The following is a 19,017-nucleotide window of genomic DNA, read 5'->3' as shown; positions in this document are numbered from 1 at the left end:
GTGGTGTGTGTGGGGGGGGGGGGGAGCAGAGAACTGCCCGTCCGCCCTCCGCGCGCGCGGCGCCCCGCGCCGCTGCCTCCCCCGCCGGCGGGGAGGCCGCTCCGCCTGGCTGGGCGCGCACCGAGGGGCGGCATCCAGCGCTGCCTGTCAGCGGCGGAGCGCCTCGCCTGCTCCGGAAGGAGCCGCGGCCGTCGCCGGGCCCTGCCGGCCCTCCCCGCCCCGCCGGCAGCGGGAGCCGCGGCCGCGCTGGCGCCGGGGCCGCAGCGGCGCTCGCTCGTTCCGGCGGAGGGAGCGGCGGGGCGGGCGGGGCGTTTGGGGGGGGAACCGTGACTGACAGCGGCGGCGACCAATGAGGGAGCGCAGGGGCCGTGAGTGGCGGCGGCGGCGGCCAATGGGAGTGCGCGGGGGGCGGGCGCGGGAGGCCGCGGGACGGGCGCATGCAGGGGATAAACAGAGGGAATTGGGGCGGGGGGCGGTGGGGTCGGGATTGCGGTCTGGATCGGGATCTGGACCGGCAATCTTTCCAGAACCGGGCTGGGTGCTGGTGGGGCCACTGCCTCGGTTCGGCTGCCGCAGGGATGAACGCCTGCGCTTGACTGCGGAACGGGAGCGGGCGATGGGGGAGCTCCCGCACCCCCACGGCCTGTCGTCGCGTTCGCTTCCTCATCCAGAATTTTATGGACAGCGATAAGCCTGGGATCAGACAAGGCTTTAGAAAAGGATATAGCTATGCACCTGTCTCTGTCTTGATGGTGAAGACATATTTTATCGGCGGTTTTTCCACAAACATTTAAAATTCATGTGAAACCTGCTAGGTTATAGTCCTAGGTTGGCCTCGATGATCTCAGAGGTCTTCTGCAACCTGACTGATTCTGTAATTGTCATACTTTACTTTTTGTAATATATATAAAAAAATATTCAAAACAAATACAGTAAACCAAAGGGTTTGTTGGTTTTTCTAGGTAGGTTTTTTGTTTGTTTATTTTTGTTTATATTTTTAATTTATTTTTAAATATAGCTCTCTGTGTTTCCACAAATGCATAGAAAATTGTATGGCTGAAAATATAACTTCACGGACGGGTATTTGCTTTGTAACTAGAGTTGCAGGTCATCTGTTTTCTCATTTGATTTTTGGGGCTTATTTTCTTAATCTAGATTTCACCACAGTGGGTAACTAATTCAAAATTCAAGGGATTAAGAAATACCTGTGGTATTTGTCTGGCTTAAATACAAAGATGTGCAAGTGTTGACTGGTAATTGTATTGTATCTCGCATTTTTTTTTTTTTTCATTCTAGAGCAGGTCTTGTAATTGGGAATTTATCAACATTTCCACTGGGGTAATTTTACAGGATTATCCGCCCTCTGTTCTTCCTGCTGGTTCATCTGGACTCTGTGGAGTTTGCTGCTAGCAATGGAGCCTTCTGTGGGGGTTTATTCATGCTATTACTGAAATGGAGCCCTCCGCGTTTGGATTAACTCTTTGTTTGCTTTTCACCCGAACCGCTTGGATCGGCCCATGTGTAAAAAGGATACTGCCGTGCATCCCTTTTCTGTTTGCATTTTGAACTCTGAGTGCAGTCTCGATGTCTTCAGGCTGTTTACTGTGCTTGAATTTTAGAGGAAGAACTGAAATGTAAAGATAGATGTGACTGTAATACTGCACGGGCAGGTAAATACTTCGGACGTTTCACTTTATGAGGACTTGAAAACATGTTGTGAAGGGGTCACAAATTGAGTGAGCACGATACCTTTCAAGGTAAAAATCATTAAGATAGGGCTGTAACTAGATCTGAGGAAGACATTCTTTTAAGCAAGTGCAGTGTTCATGATGGAAACCAGTGACTTTAAAATGGGGTCAAATATTCCCACGATTGAGCAAACTAAAAATCCTTTCCCAACAGATGAACAGAAGCATCTATTTTTTTAAAAAGCATGGCAGTAAAATAAAAATGGCCCTGTTAATATATCACCAAATAACTTAAGTATTTTTGCTGGTTTATTGTACCATACTGTTTGGGTCACCACAGTGTCTTAAGAGCCCAGGTGGAGAACCAGAATTCCACCTTCCGGTTGTGCAGCCCTTGTTGCACAGGCCCCAGTCATGTTTGCCAGCAGACTTTTGAGTTTTAATTTATTTTCTGGTTTTGTCCTGCCATTTTGGCTGTACATTGTGCATGTGCAGTCTGACCATTATACCCCTGTCCCAAATGGGGCTGCATTAAGCAAAGATTCTACACAGAATCTTTAGGAATGAGGATGCCTTTCAGTCTTCGGAATTGAAACAATTTACAAGAATTGACACTTATTTCCATTGAGGTTTTATTGCCAGGAGATGCATTTAGTATTAAAGGTTACAGTTGTGTATGATGGGCTTTAAAAAGTTACCAGTGACCTTAAACACCACAAGAATATTCTCGACAGGCCCTACCACTGGATTTTAGCCCTAGTGACACGAGACAGACCCTTGTCCTATTGCGTGCAATGTATCTGGGATTTTTTAGTCCACATATTTAGATTTTACACTATTTTTGGTGTCAAAATACTGACATTAGTGAATCCAGTCTAAATTTAGACTTCTTTGTGGTGTAATTTTGAAAACTTTGTGCATAAATTGCTCAATCTGAGTCACTGAGTCACTTTCATCTGTCTTATTCCTTCTAAAGTGTTGGTGCTTCACACTTGGAAGTGTGATTATTGTACAGTGCCCTGCAAGATTATTAGCATTGTATTAAGTGACATAATTTATGTTCCTACATTGAAATTGGGTTGTAGAAGTCCACTAAACAAGGCCATCTTGGCATAAGCTTTGGGACCTGCACTCACAATTTCTACACTGAGCTATTTCTGCAGTTCAAGTCTTGAAGAGTTTACAAATGCTTAGACAGGTCCCATAGAAAAAGCTGTTTAAATGCTTAGCGTGTAGTTTTAGTTACTAATTACACCTCCAAGATGGTGCTTATTTGGAAAGAAAAATGTTGGCAGCAACTAAATTTTTCCTTTTGTAAGGCTGCAACATGAATCCTTTTGTTAGTGCCTCAGAGGCCTTTTTGCAAGGGGATAAATCAAATAGGAACTAGGAGCAGTAAATATATACAATTGTTTATTTTAGAGCTAAAATGCTTGCTCTTAGGATTCCAGTTTGTGCTATAATGGAGGAGATTGATTTGATTTAGATTTTTTTAGACTGGGAAGGCTTTTAGTTGTGCTGTGGAGGCTGCCAACTAGACATTATGATCACTGCCTGGATATTTGGATGGCTCTCCTGTGTGTCTTAGTTCATGTTCCTGGTATGCAACCTTTTTTTCTGCAAGTGAAGTGACTCCCTACCTGAAGACCTTCCTAAAGTTTTTGTGCCATTTTTGAATGCCAGGATCTCCAAGGCCTCCTTTGAACTTCCCCCTTTCCTTAGCAAGGGTGCAGCACCTTGCCATGGTTAGGAGACTGTAAATATGTCGTAATCTGTTATCCTATCTGTTACAAATAATACGTGCAGCTTTATTTCTTGAGCTGTTTTGGAGTATATTGATGGGTAAGATGTGGCTCCTGCAGGTTGATCTGACTTAAGTGGTGCTCCACAAAAGTATCTCTGCATAGATCTGTTTGCAGAGGCAGGGATCAGAAAAAAAACTCCCAAGCACCGGCTGTGCTCCAGAGACAGATCATTTCATATGTTTTTTAGAACAAAACCAATGCTGAACCAGCACCTACAAAACAGGAAGGCTTGAAAAACTAAACTGAAACACCACCAGGAGTGAGCATGCATCATCTGATGTGTACCACCTGTCAGAGCAAGGAAATGGCATCATAACAGCTAAATAATAAGACGTATTAAGTCGTTTTGTGCCAAACTCTGACCATTAACACTTTTAAATATTCTTTTAAACGAGTTTTAACAGTTTTCACCCAACAGAGTAAAGGTCGTGTGGACTAAGAAGAGTTTCAGTGCTGCCTTAATCACAGTTCCTCTGTAAAAAGAGTACTTTGAGGGAAGAGAGTTTTTAGGAACAAGTGATCTGTGTGAAGAATAATTAAGATTAGGAAGGATTCCTGCTTTGATGAGGAACGTTATTTAATATCCACCTCAGGAACTGATCCTGCAGCAATGGTTGTGCTCTCTGTGCAGGGAACAAGATCACCCCATGGTTTCTTCTGGTGAAGTGTGTCAGGACTTTTCTCCAGTGGCAGAATTTGGAAAGCAGCTTCTTTGGTTGCTCTCATAATCTGTGTCAGTACCACTGCTGTCAGAATGATGCTGAAAACCACCCAGTGACGTGGCTGGAGTGATGATACTTTATTATTTAAAGAAAAAACCAAACCCACAGCCTATAAACCTCACTTTCTTAGCTGGGTATCTTTACTGGCTTTCACCATTGTCTAACAAACAGCTGCATCAACACAACAGAGGGAGGTGCTGAGGTGGAACATGGGACAGGAAAGAAATCTTGAGTTGGCTTTGCTGCACAAGAGCGTGGTTGTGGAACAACATTTTCAGGCTTGTTGGTTAAATTTGAAGTGAAAACAATCTGTGAATAGTTTGGTTGCTTCTGTCAGGATGTGGCTAGATGGGTAGAGCATAAACTGTGTGATGAGTTCTGTAACATCCTGAACTTCAGTTAGTTTAGCAACTCTAGCAAGCAATTAGATGTCTAGAACTTCTGTTGTAGGAAGGCAAAGATTCTTTGATTTAGATACTGGCATCTCTTGTCAAGCTCTAGTTCAGTTCTAGAGCAGGGATGCTGAAAATTAACTCATGTCCAAACTTCATTTGAAGTAGCTGAGTTACCTCTTACTCCTTAGTTCTACTGTGAGACTAAAAAATAGTGTTTTGTGTGGTGACTTCATGTTTTCAGCCATGAAACAACAGAAATGTGGTAAGCAATTTGCAGACATGAAGGAAAATGTGGTAAGGAACATGGTGGTGAATGTGCCAGTAGCTAGAATAGCTTACTGAGGAGGACCAAGGAAAGAAATTTTGCACTGAGTAGTCCAAACAAGAATCAGTGTTCCATGTATCGTGAAGAATCATAACTAAACTATCAAAGATGATTGTCTGGACACACCCAGTGCAGGGTGAGTTGGTATTATATTAACATACTGGACTGTAAAATGATTTCTCAGCTTTCTGAAGACATGGAGGTAAAGCTTTTAAGCTCTGGTCTTACTGCCTGTGTTTTTAAAACTTGAAGCTAAATGTTTTACAACAGAACTCTTCCTTTTATAGCTGATCTTTTAGGTTCCATCTTACTCGTGCAGTATGCAATTATGTAATGCAAGTAAATTCTTAAAGTAATTAGTGAACCTGACATCTCTTAATGTATTGGCATTTCAGAATAGCCGAAAATAGAATGTGCAAGAAGCTGAATGCTGTGTAGTACTCATTAGTTAGCCAACATGTTTATAGGAATACCAGTTAAGGTCAGCCTTTGCTTTGCAATTTGGTTTTGTGTTAGTGTTTGTTTTGTACACAGCGGCCTTTTACTATAGGCATAATTACATACAATTGCTGATAATTAAGAACTATTCGAATCATCTGGACCATGTCTCTGCTACACTGAAAACACTTGGACATCAAATTTCTAATAATTAGATGTTGTGCATGGTATGGGGTGGGAATTTGAGGTTTTTTTACCATGATTCTGATAACACAGATCTGTCTTGTAGGTCTGACTGGAGGATGGAGCAGTCAAGGGCCTCTGTGCTGAATTGTGCCATTTGTATTCTGACCATTTTAACCAGCTTTGGAACCCAAATTGGTCCTTGTGGCAACTGAACATGGAAGTGACAGTTGCTTCTTTGCACTGGTTCTTTACACCATCCAAGGTTTAGAGGATTCCATGTACACCAGTAAAATACCAGGCTGCTCATCTCTAGGAAATTGTGATAGGTAGGGGTTGGGTAGGAGAAGTAAAAGTTTGGAAAATGACATCTGCCATAGCCCTGCCACACAGCTTGGAACCAGCCAGTTTGCGTTTCCATGAACAAGTAGTTATGAGGGACAAAGTAACCTTAATTAAATTTGGAATACCTGCAGGTTAAAATTTAGCACACTCCGACTGAGTTTTGGACTTAACCAAATTTAAAGCCTGTTCTAGTCACTGCTCTCTAGTCTAAGCGAGTCTGCCTGATTTGAAGGCAGCCAGTAAATCCTTGGACATTTATGGCCTGATTGATCTGAACCGGGATGGTTTGCTTAAGTTTCAGCGGCATTGCCTCATGTTAGTCAGCTTTGGCTAGATTAAGGTTTTTGCAGCACTTTTACAGCTTTATAGATTTTTGAAAGAGCATTAAAGCATTTGTTAACTTCTGAATTTTCTCTAGGAGAACTTATATGTGCAAATTCAAATAACTTGTCTGATTGGTAATATTCCAGATCTACTCACATGAACTAATGGCTATTGACCTAATCAGTATCTTGAATTTATTATTACTTAGTTGTCATGGACGTTCACATCCCACTGCATTATCTTCAGTCTGAAAAAGAGGAAGGGTAACTTGTGGTTTTGCATTGGCAGTCATGTAAAATTATAGTTTTAGAAGTCCTCAAAATATGATGGAGAGAAGCATTATGTCCCTGATGAGGCCATTAAATCTTAATATGCTCACAGCTGCTAAAATGTGATCCTAGCAAGTGAAAAAGCACTTGGAATGAATCAACTGACTTAGTGTTGACTCAACAGCTTTTTTTTTTTATATATATATATATATTTTTAATTTAGATTATTCCAACATTAAGCTATAAATTGGGTTAAAGGGATCTTGACACTTTCCCACGTGTTACAGTTGAGTCCCTTGGGGGTGGGGAGTGTTTCAGGAGCCCTCCTTGTGCTGCTCCAGTTCTTCCTGTGCCCACAGCTGGTACGTGCCATCCCTCCCCACGCCGGCTGAAAAAAAATGTTTAATTCACAGCGTGTGATCTGAAAAATTCAGGTGTTACCCTTTAGCTGATTTCCCACTCGGATTTTTCCTGGCCTTGTTTGTTTTTTTTTTTTTTCAATATTAAATGCTTACTGTAAAAAAAAAAAAAAAAAAACAAACACCTTGAACAGCCTTTTTTCAAGTAAAATGCCAAGAGTGTTTGCAAGAGTCCACAAATAATAGGTGTTTGCACAACAGACTTGATATTTACCTAGAAGTAGCATAATGGTAGGAAAAAAAATAAATCTGTGGTTTCTTGCAACACTGATGTTTTCTTTGTGTGTATTTCAATAGAACAATGTGGTTCATGCCTATGAAGTTAAATGTAAGGTCGTATTTCAATGGATAGGCAAGTCCTCAAGTTTCTGTTTATTCAGCCTCAAAATATTTGTGATTTTAGTGTGCTGTAGTATGGATTCCTCTATTTTGGGGCAGATTTAGTAATTCCAGGGGCTTTTTTCTTTTGGGTGATGGCCCACGCCTGCTTTTCTCTACTTGGGTTTATCTACTTGAACAGTTGTGTATTGTAGCAAAAATATATATTTTTATTAATTGTGTATATATATGTTATAATCTATTGTAACAAAGTATATATTTTACAAAATTAATGTCGTATAAATATTTATTGTATACTATATTGTAGCAAAATATATATTATGTAACCAGCTATATTTCATAGCAGGATGCAAGTATTCTTCCATATTGTGGTATTTACCTGCTAATAGCTGGGAAATCCAAAACTGCAGGTGCACATTTAGATTTATTTTTAAAAAAGCAAAGTTTCAGTTTACTATGTTCTAAATAAGACATTGATAGAAATAAAATGACATGAAATTTAGAAGGCTTTGTAGGAACAGTGTCAGAAAAAATATTTAATTCTCTAGTTCAGGTTTTATGTCTTAGGTGGATGGGGTGGTCCCAAATAATTTTAAATAAGAATTTACCTGAAGTACATTAAATTTACTTCACAGGACACTTGAGGTGTAGCTGGGATGCATTGGGTTCCTTTCCTCATCCTGGTTTCTTGCCTTTGAATAGTTTTTCCATCATTTTTCAATATTGACATCAGCCTCTAGTTTGTTGCCCAGGCATGGTACAGGCTGAGGATAAATTATACAGTCATTGACTCAACTCATCAAGTCAAGTGTGTAAATTGTGCAGGGACTGACCTTTATCATAAGCCTGTTCAAGCTGCTGTTGCTTTTCTGTGAGGAGGTGACAGATGTTGCGTCTTGTCATCCTCGCCAGGGACGGTGTCGTTGCTTCATTTGCTTGTACATCGAGCTGAAATGTAAGTAAGTTCCCACAGAAATTTAGAACTTGCTGAGTAAAATGCCACCAGTGACAGGAAGGTGAAAGAAGTGAGCTTGGTTCATTTTGAAAACACAGTTTTTTAAAGAATGGGTGGTGGGTCTTTGAGTGGGAATGGGCAGACCTGAAGTTTTATAGTAAAAACTGAAATACAATACTATGATGACACTTAAAGACTTTTTTTTTCCAAAGCAGAGTAGTTATTTTTGAGATGTACTTCTGTTCCCTTTGGAGAGGGTCACTGTTTGGAGTTGAAAGTAGTAATTTCTGTTAATTCTAATAAAGTTCAACAGTAGAAATTAACCCTTTAAACACAGGTTAATGCATCTGATTAACCTGTGCATTGTTAGAACTGCTATAACTTTCAGTTATCTAAAAAGAAGTGTACTTTGCCTTCAGTTGGGATTTCAGACTTTGTTCAGTGTTACTGTTTAACTGATGGATGGGTGAGGGGAGCTGGAAGCCAAATAGATTCTGCTTCCTGCCCTGGGAGAAGAAATTCGTGTCCATGTGGCCAGAATTGCTCTTATGGTGATGTTCTGATTCCAGTCCTTTAAACAGCTGCAAATCCACACATGCTTTTCTGCTATCCAGGAATAATACAGGAAACCAGGCTCCCTCAAATATATATTTATTTTTTCATCTTTCCCACTTAACCAGTTTAATTTTCTTCATCAGCTCCTTTTGTTACCAGACAGAAGTCAGTGCTGATGCAAGAGTGAAGTGGAAATACAGGGTCCTGGGGAGGAGGAACTGCAGCAGGACCAGCTTAGTTCTGCTTCATGTGTTGTAAAACCACAGTGCAAGTGGTTTGGGGGGGTGGGTGTGTGGAGGATCCTAAATTAACTTGGAATTCAAGACATAGCAGTCAATTTAAGAAACATTTATATTTGGGGGGGAAGTCATTGGAACCCATTTTCAAATGGAGCTCTGGATTGCATGGAAAGAGAGCTTCAGGGTTAAACACAAAGGGTTACAAATGAATGGTCTGGGATGAGCTTCCAGTGTGAGGGTTTGGAGCGGGAAAGGGAAAAAGAAAGTCTCTCATATGGGTTATTGTTTTCTTACAAAATCTTTGAGCAACTGAATAGATTGCTTTCTATCCTGCTCCTTTTCAGCAGTTCAAAAATAATTTATTTGACAAGTAATACTACACTGCATCAATAAATGGAAAACATACTTCAATTATCTTGCTACTTCTCGCTTTGTTAGATCTAAATTTGTGTAGTTTATTCACTGTTTTCAATTAAAGTGGCAAAAAATCTGAGTAATTCTGCACTTGATCAAGTGTGGTACTACATTGTTTACTTTCCCCTCCTGGCTATCTCCTGATCTGCATCAGTTTGTCAGTAATAAGTAATACCAAAGAAAGGGGAGGGAGAGGAAGTCAAAAGAAGTCACCAACATGTGTTAGGAAGTTTCATAAGCAGAGTTGTAATGCTTCAACTCATGATCTTGAGATACTTGTAAAGATACTCCCATATTTGTAAATGGGTTTTATAGATGCTACTTAGTAAGTAATGCAATCGTTATTTCAGAGTTGATTAGATCAGTCAAAGTTGTGTCTGAACACAGTTGCTGCTCTCACTATTTCATTGTTTTCTACACAGTTTTAGAATTAAGGTTTTCTTTTCCTAATTTTAATGTTGGTATGGTAGGAGATGATGTTTTTTTGGGGGCAGACTTCATATCTACATTTATAATAAAGCTAATACTATAAAGAGTAGATGGTACTTGACTACAAGAGTTATCTGATACATTTAGTTTTGAAATAGAGTTAATTTATCTGTGGTATTATAGAAAGCATTTCAGGAAATGAAAGGCATGCTGTAGTATTTTCTGTTGATGCTTAAAAAAACCCAAACAAAACCTTACTGTTTACTCTCAAAATAACTGCTCAGCTACCTATTTTGATTCAATTTTCCTCCTCCTCATCTTCCAATTTCATAAAAATGGCAGAAGAGCAGGACAGGAAAAACATCATTGTCTTTCTTGCCCTATCATTCAGGGCAGACTCTCATTTCTCCATTTTGAAGGCATTATTTATTGGTAGTTTTCGTAGTCATCTGCATCACAAACTGCCTCATAGTCGAGCTTTCACGTCACACACACGCCTGTAGCCAGGGACACCATTTCAGAAGTCTTGCCAGGCAGTGATCTGAACCCTTTCCATTCTTCTCCAACAGAGGAGCTCGGTCAGCTTGGCCTCCAGGAACTCCTTTTCTGGGCCTCCTGACACCGTGTCCTTCGTGGCCCTGGTGCTGTGGCTGTGAGGGCGCCCCAGGAGCTCAGCACATGGGTGTGGGTGATCTCGCTGTCCCCTGTCCAGGACAATTCCAAACCCAGCCCCTGGCCTGGCTGTGCATCCCTGGCTGCTGCCATCACCGATCTGGAGAGACAGCCAGCAGTCGGTGCCACTGCAGCTCAACCTGGGACCATTTGGCTTTGTCTCTACTGGTCTGTTCCAAAGGGAAGCCAGAGCTGGCGTTCCATCATCCACCTGCTGCTGTAGCAGCTCTGTCAGCTCTTCTTTCAACAAGTTGCCCTCTCCTTGACTTTATAACCTTCATTTTTTTCCTTCTCTTTCGTATCCTCGTGACCCTTGCCCTGCACTCTTCCCTGAAGGGTCTGTCTGCCCCTGCTCTCCCTCACCCCATCCTAAAGCCTCTCTCACAGCACCCCCTGTGCAAATAAGGGCTTAAAACTGTGTCTGCACTGGAGGCTTGAGATCTAATTCCCTGTGTCAGACCCTGTGCACTCTTGACCTCATTTAGCTCAGTTTCTTTGGGGTAAGGGGTGTTAATTCCGTGTGGAGACTGAGTGATCCAGGGTGGGAGTGGGCAGCCACACTCCTCTTCAGCTCTCAAGCTCTTCTGTTTTTACAGGTATCGAAATAACAATTTTAATAACTGGTACTAGATAGTAAACAATTTCATTTTCATTCAGACTCAAATGTCCTCTTCAATGAATTTATGTAGTTTTGGGGTGTGTTGCAGGAATCCATGCCATATCTTTGTTTATGAAGATTATCTCCTTTATGAACCGATTTGCTGCACGTGATAACAGCCTAACATTAGTGGTGCTTCCACTGTCTGTGTTTGTGCAACTGAAAATTACAGGTGGTATAAGCTCTTTTGAAAATCATCGTCATGATCATTTAAAAGCTGCAGTTATCAATGACTCTGAGAATGTTCAATGCTATTTTATGGGTCTTACTAAAAATTGCTTTAGTCTGACAAGACTGTATCAATCTGATGTTTACCTCAGCTTTTATGTTTAACTATAGCAGCTCAGCGGGTGCCAAATTTGGATTGGGGAAAGGGAGAAGGGAGGAGAGCAAGTGATTTGTAAAAGAGACTGATTTTCTTGAACCACTCCATGCTGTGAAGGTTTGAAATGCAATTCAAGGTATTGTGCTGGTCTTTTATGATGTCCTGTGAAATACAACCCAAATTTAGCCTTGCTGTCAGTTGCTGAGAAATTCTGAGCTCTGGGTGATGGATAAAGATGTGCTGATGCCTGGTGTGACAGTATCCTTGGTGTGGCTGATGTCAGTGCTGCTCTTGGTCAGCAGCAATTCCTTCAGCCAGGAGGCTCTCAAGCTTTTGCTGCCTTTTTTGGCACCTGGTAATCCTAAACAGCAGGGAATCATTCACAGAGAAATGCAGCAGCGAGACAGGGAAAACCATCAAGAGCAGGAGCTTTAATGAGGGAGGGTCGTACCATGGATGGACCAGGAGTGCAGGATCCAGTGTCAAAACCTCAAATTCCTAAATCTCTTAATTGTTTTAGTGCACATTAACAAAACCCACTGGAAAAGTATGTCATCCTCTTCTGGTAGCGAGGGGTGATCTGCTGCTGGTACCAGCAAGGCTGTTAATTAGTGCATGTGATTGAGTGTGCTCTGGGGAGTGTTCATGGTTCTGTACTGAATGAGATTTCTGTCTCTGCTATACCTACTTCTTGAAAAATTGGAACATATTTGTTAATTCAGGGAGCGGCAGGAAGAGAAAGCATCAAATGCCTGAGCAAGGTAAACGTTTCCTGACAAACCAGAGCATTCCTACGTGGTGTTGGTCTTTGTGAATTATGTATAATATGTGTAGGAATTTCAGAAGAGATGCTCTGTACTGTACTTGGCTATATATCCTTGCACCAGTTGCGTAGTTATGGCAGGGAGAAGTTTATGCTTTTACGTTTCCAGTGGTTATAATCCAATCCCCTCTCCTTTAATTAGTTTAGTTTGATGAAGAAAGTGTTACACTTGGTGATTCCAGCACTCTGGGTACTCCAGAGCCTTCATTCTGGAGGGAGCCTCACCCAGCTGCTATTTATAATCACATCCTTTTACCCACAATTCACTTCTTAAAGGGGAATTTCTTTTCACTGCAGAAATCTGGTTTTGGCCAGTAGTGGGGGTGGGAAAGGGAAGGAGGAGTGTGATTAGTAAAAGAGCTGTTGTATTAAAGTAAGCATGTGGTGCCTAAAAGCTTTATTTTAATTAAGATGCAGAGTTAGCAGAAAGTTTTTGGTGAGTTTCTTTTGTTTATTTTTAACAGGCAAAGTAAACATTTTTCAGTGAAGTCCATAAACAGATAATAATTCTGGTTGATGACCTTATTTACAAACAGTTATTATTTGTTTATTCTCTACAATGACAACACTCTTTCACTTTTTCCAGGGATGTGACAAAATAAGAAAGCCTTAAAAGCCCTGATAGGAAGATGTCCTTAAGAATTTGACCAGTATAGTTGATTGAGTGGGTTTGGGTAGCATTGTAATATCTCTGTAATGTGTTTTGCTGAATAATTGCATAGTATTGCTTGTAATGTGTTTGTAAATGTGATTTGAGCCACCGTTGTTTAATATCTCTGTTTCATACAAATACATTTATATCTTGTTGCTTGTGCCTTTCTATGTGGATTTAGATGTGGCAGCTTAGGACAGGGAAATATTTGCCATAAAAACTCTAGGATATATATAGGGCAATGCAAAAGCATCACTCTTATTATGTGATAAATGTGATTTATACCTGAAGTCCTGGATAACTCGACAGCACTGAGCTAATTTATAAATTCATACAGTATCTGTTTAGTTATTTAAAAACTATGTAAGCTGGTTTTCCTCTTTAAACTCAGTAAACCCCAGATGGATTTCTCCCGGGACAGAGGAGAGCTAGCTCGTGATGCAGGGAGGGTTATGGCACAGGGCTTTATTATGGAGCCAGGAATCCTTTTTCCCCCCATCTCCTCTTTGCACTGAAACAGTTACAAGTATGTTGATGTACAGGAAAGCTGGAAAGGGGGTGTTCTTGGAGAGGAGGATTTGCTGCTTCTCTCTGATGGTCCATGAGCGGGTATGGTAAAAAGAAATAACCTAGGAAAAGGCTTCTTGCAGGAATGAAGTGAAAAAGAATGTGAAAAATGGAGTTAAATTTCAGTATTAAATACTTGGCTGCAGACAGTGACAGAAATTTCTACCTTGGGTACAATATTTTCAGATTGCGAGAGCAGGCTGAAGGTTGGATTAAAACCTATAATTCTGCAGACTTAAAGAATTGAGGGTCTTTTTGAAACCTTAATTCTTTCTTGATGCTGGTTTGTGTGAAAAGTTGAGAATTGCAGTAAACCTGGAACTGATAGATAATTTGTTAGCTCATGTGTTCTGTATGAGTTGAAGTGAGATCCCAGTTGTGGTGATCATCACTTTTTGAAGTTTCCTTGTTGAAGGACCAAGAGCCTGGAGTAGAATGGGTTGGTTTTGAAGAACATGCCCATGGAAGGTGGCAGGAGACAACGTTTAAGTTGGTTTACAGATGTTGGTAACTTACTGGGTGGGGTGTCAGGCTGTCACCTGCCATTCTGGGAGCACCAGGAATCTCTGTTCTTCTATTTTATAGCAGTTTTCCCGTTCAGTGAATTTTGTAAATGGGTGTGGGTTCTCTTTATCCATAGATTTGAAAAATACTTGGAGCAAACATCCAATATGGAATCTTAACTGAAACAGGAATTACCTTCTGAAGAATTCTCACTATATAACATCTCAGTTAATTGTCTTTTTCGTCTCAACAGGAATGCCCAAGGAAAAGTACGATCCACCTGATCCACGGAGGATGTACACAATTATGTCCTCAGAGGAAGCAGCCAATGGAAAGAAATCACACTGGGCAGAGTTGGAAATAAGTGGTAAGAAACTGAGGGCATATTCCTGAGTTATAAACTCATTACCAGTGCTGTAGGCTGGTACAAGAAGCGTGGAGTGGAGTTCCCCACCTTGAATTGAGCCAGCAGGACACCAGGAGAGCAGCTGCTAGCCTTGGGTGTGGAGGGAATAGCTCGGGTTGGGATAACACAGGGGGGCTGTAGGAGAGCTAAGTTGGGGCAGGTGGAGAATCCCCACATGTAGGAAGGTTGTGAAGGTGAGGGTATGGGTGTGAGCCCTTTGTGTTTTAAGAAGATGGAGTGAGTGAAAGCATGAATTTAAAATCTGGTTTGTCCAAGAGAAGAGGGTGAAGTTGGGGTTGATCTGTAGGTGTGTGTCACTGATGGACTTACTGAAAGCAATGTGTTAGTCCATGACATAGTTTCTATTGAGGCAGAAATTTTCTGTTTAAAGGAATTTGTAGATTTTACTTTGTTCTTGAGATTAAAGACAATCCCCAAAGCCTCCAAGATCTGTGTATGCTGTGAGATACTGTTTGACTCTTGGATCTTTCCTTGAAGAGAAGATAATGCTCGGAATGTGTAAGCATGAATTTCAGCTGATGTGGGACACCAGTGTCACTTGATTTGTAGAGTAAACTCCAATTTTGCTGCAAAAAGTGTGTTTGCAAGGCAATTCAAGCAAATATTTTAAAAATTAAAAATACCTTTTGTGATGTTTGAATCTTGGGCTGAATTTTGTTTAAATATGGAGGTTCTTTAAGAGACTGTAAAAAAAATTGGCATGTGGTATTTCCAGAAGACTGTTCAGGAGAGAAATTTATGGAAGAGGGAATAAACATCCAGTTCATCACACTGTGGAGAGTCTTTCCATCCAGTTCATTGAATCTGGGTCTTGCTTCCAGTGGCACGTGCCTCACCATGTGAATGGCATTCTTTACTGAAGGTTACAGATGCAGAAACCCAGTTAAATGCTGCTTCAGGAATCAGCATTATATGTCGGCATTAGGCTTGGAATCCTCTTGGACATCTGCTGCTCTGCATAGGAAGTGCATTAAGTGATGGCTCTCTCCTTTCATGCCTGGTAATCTCACTCCAGGCTGATTCCCGCCAAGAGAGGTGGTGCAGGGGAGAGGCTGGATCAGGGATGTGGATTGGAAATCCTTTCAGCTACAAGGGTTTCTTTGATCACCTGTTTGCATTGGGGGTGGGGGAAGAGGTGTTAATTCAGTTTTCAAAATGCAAAGAGCTATTGATTTGGATTTAAAACCTTTCAAAAGGCTCCTTAATGAGCATTAGAGTAGCATCAATCCCTTAAGAGCTGAACGCATTTGCCTTGCAAAATAAAGCAGTGCAGTGTTTTTGTTTTGTTAGTGTTCACACTGTCTTTTCCTTGCAAAATACTTGGCCATCTGATACAAAAAGCCACACATGTTTTAACTGCTCTCCTTTAAATCACTAGGCTTTTTTTACTGCAGGGTTTTTTTATGCCCCTCACTTTGTTACAGCTCACTGGAGATGATACCTGTGTTAAACCTTTTGCCACTGGGGACTGAGTCCCAGATAAAGGTGCATCAGTGTAACTTTCCTCAGGCACTAAGTATGGATTCCTCAGTTTTGAAGAAAATCATTTAAGGAAAAGAATTCTGAAGTGTGTATGTTGGTGTAATATTAACCAGACTGTTCTTAACATCGATGATCACAGTGGGGTTTTTAAAGGCTGTTGCAAGTAACTTTTTGCCTTGGACAAACTGGTGTTGATTCTTCTCTTTTAATGCTTTCGGTGCAGTGAGATGACTTTTGTAAATGAAAAGGGATCTACTCCTGGGGCAAAAAAAAAATTCTGGAGAGAAGAAATGTTTTGAGACCTTCTGATGATATCTCACATTTCTTGCATGTGGCAATGTAAAAATCTTGATTCTGTCACACAAATCCATGTTTCCACCCTTCAGTTTATACAAAAAATCATACCTTTTTTTAAATATCTGGCAATAGTTTATGCAGCTTTTAGTTGAATAGCAGATGGAAATCCATGTTCTCAACTAAGCATCTTAGTCACCCTAAATATAGTGTTTCTGTCTGTTCTTGGCTGGATTAATGCCATAGAATAAAGATTTTTGGTTTGAAAGATGTGCAGAAATAAGGGCCAAAGCTATTTCATCTCAAACATAAAGTATAATTGAAAAAAATCTGTTTCTTACACCTCTGGTAATTACTGAATTCATGGTCGGCTAGTAAATATGTCTTGTCTTGTATGAAACTTGAGAAAGATGTTGAAATCTTGAGTATGGATTGGAAAAAACAACATAAGCATCCCTGGCAATATATTGTATTTCTCTTGTGTGTTGGAGAAGTTTTTAACTACAGAGTTGCTGATTAATGGAATTTTCTTTGAATAAAATAATAATGTTAAACCCCACAACAAAACCCTAGCAAAACTTTCCTCAAATGTGTTATTATTGCTAAATCTGTGTATTTCAAATGTTCTGTTTTCTCTTCCTTCCTTCCTTCCCCAGGGAAAGTGAGAAGCTTGAGTTCATCGTTGTGGACACTGACCCATTTGACAGCTTTGCATCTCAGTGACAATTCCTTATCCCGTATTCCTTCAGACATTGCCAAGCTTCACAATCTGGTATATCTGGACTTGTCCTCTAATAAAATTCGCAGTTTACCAGCAGAGCTCGGAAACATGGTGTCACTCAGGTATGTCAATCTGAACAGGAGTTAAAACTGGCCTTTAACTGTCTTTGTTGCAACAGTTTAAATTTCAGCATAAGTAAATTCCCCCTTCCTCCCTTCTTATCTGTCTCCTGAATACTTGCTGTGGTCTGTGCAGCCACAGCAGCGCTGGCTCTCCTGTGATCTCCTGTTCCAGTGTGTGACAGCATAGAATGAGCCTCAGAAGTGCATGGTTTGATGGCAATCACCCATTTTATGTTCTTCCAAGTCAGGTTTCCTCTCAGGCATCTTTTCCCAGACTCTTTTACAAATCTTTTTTGTGTTGTCTTTCTCAAACAGTAACTGATGCACCAAAAAATTTGCTTTTAACTCATAGAAAGGTAAGAGAGAGGTCAGATTGAACATTTATAATTGTGTTGACTACAGTTTTTTTATCTTTATTCATATTTAGTAATTATTCTTAGCTATAGTTCTTATTCTGTTTATTATATAACAATTACAACATGTCTAGTATCATCTCCCCACCTTTGCTATGATGTAACTGCATTCCTGTGGAAACTGGGGAGGAGGGAAAAAGGTTCTAAACACACACTTTGGGGTTTTTTTTCCCCTTCCATCTTGCAGTGCTGAGATGTGCAAAGTTAGCGTGGAGTGAGAACTCCTTTTGGAACTGAAACATGAGTAGTGCTGCCTATGGAGATTATACTTTAGGCTCCAGTATTTCACTTTGTAGAAACACTGTTATGTAAATATCTAAATTATTTATATGAGACTAAATATTTGCCGGCAACAGTCTTTGACCCAAAGGAAGAGCCTTATCTTGGGTTTATTAGACAGTTGCCAGTAATTGCCTTCATTGCTGTTGGTTTTGAAGACACTTATGAACAGCTTTCTTAAATCCAGAAAATCTAAAAGTAATGAGAATGTTATTGGAATTAAAGACCATGATAGGGGAATGGGCTGCCAGCACAGCTTTCATGAAACTGGAAGCAAAGCAAGTTTGTGCATAGAAATATCAGGCATTGCATTTTCTTCTCCTTTAGAAAAGTCTGCTCTGTTGGGGAGGATTAGACTAGCTGATTAAATTGGTACTAAGTGCTCAAATTCCAGAGCAGTTCAAGTCTCAACCCTGGAGGCTGAGCAAAGAGATCCTGCTTTGTGAAGCATAATTGGCAGCTCTGTTTTGCAGTGTGTTGTATAGTTGTTTTCAGCTGTGAAGTAGTCTGTTCTGAGTTCTAGTTCTTTGCATCACTATTTCAGTTAAAAGCAGTTATTAGTAACAGGTTTCTTCCCTTCTTTATCCACTCCTGGGGTATTGAGCTAGTAACCCTCAATTTACTGGAATACTCTCTAATTCATCTTTGTACTTCATTAACATCCTTTCAGTCTTCCTTTTACGACGTTTTTGTAAATGTGATACTCATGACATGGAGGTGGCTCAGCAGTGCAGAGTCAGCAGGAACCTCCCAAGTCATTACACCTTCTGCCCAGCACTCTTCCCGATTAACTCTGGCTGATCCTGTGAGGCTTCAGCTCTTCCAAGTTTCTTTTGAGTAAAGAAGGCTAAATCTTGTAGATGTGAGATGTGTAATTAAGGTCTAGGATCACACCAGTTTTCTGTCTATGACCCAAACGTGACACTTGAGCCCAGGTGTCTGGACGTGAAGAGCTGCGCGTTAATCCACAGCCCTCTCTCTGTCCACCGTAACTGCAGCTGCTCCGTGGCTGCTTTTCACTGTGGTGAGGGTGAAGGCAAGCCCATGAGCACATCCTATGTGGTAGTGCACTGCAGGTCTCAGCTGGGCCAGGGTTTTATGTTTCAGGCTGCCTCTTACTGCAGACACTTCCCATGGCTTCTGGGAAGCCGTTCAAACTAACGGTAATTCAGTGCTGGGCACTGCTGATATCCTGAGCCACAGAAATCATTTGTGCTCTCACCAGTGGGAACTG

At 41.0% G+C, this 19,017-nt stretch overlaps 1 protein-coding gene across 3 annotated transcripts in view; it reads left to right on the top strand.

Moving 5' to 3' along the window:
* Positions 1-19,017, top strand: part of CNOT6 (CCR4-NOT transcription complex subunit 6) — a 34,052-nt gene that overhangs the window by 1,209 nt on the left and 13,826 nt on the right. For 2 of the 3 annotated variants that reach the window (XM_027898904.1, XM_027898902.1), the window contains exons 2-3: positions 14,299-14,412; positions 16,905-17,091. In XM_027898904.1, coding sequence (XP_027754705.1) covers positions 14,301-14,412; positions 16,905-17,091 — 299 coding nt within the window. In that variant the 5' untranslated portion in view covers positions 14,299-14,300. Of the gene's footprint in view, positions 1-1,296; positions 1,671-14,298; positions 14,413-16,904; positions 17,092-19,017 lie in introns of those variants that run through there. The other variant, XM_027898903.1, reaches the window with a different exon arrangement.

This window comes from Empidonax traillii, unplaced genomic scaffold, assembly GCF_003031625.1.
Source record: "Empidonax traillii isolate 1590-97213 ecotype Southwest subspecies unplaced genomic scaffold, ASM303162v1 scaffold630:size906685, whole genome shotgun sequence".
Classification (NCBI taxonomy): Eukaryota; Metazoa; Chordata; class Aves; order Passeriformes; family Tyrannidae; genus Empidonax; species Empidonax traillii.
This window is presented reverse-complemented; position numbering and strand designations above follow the sequence as displayed.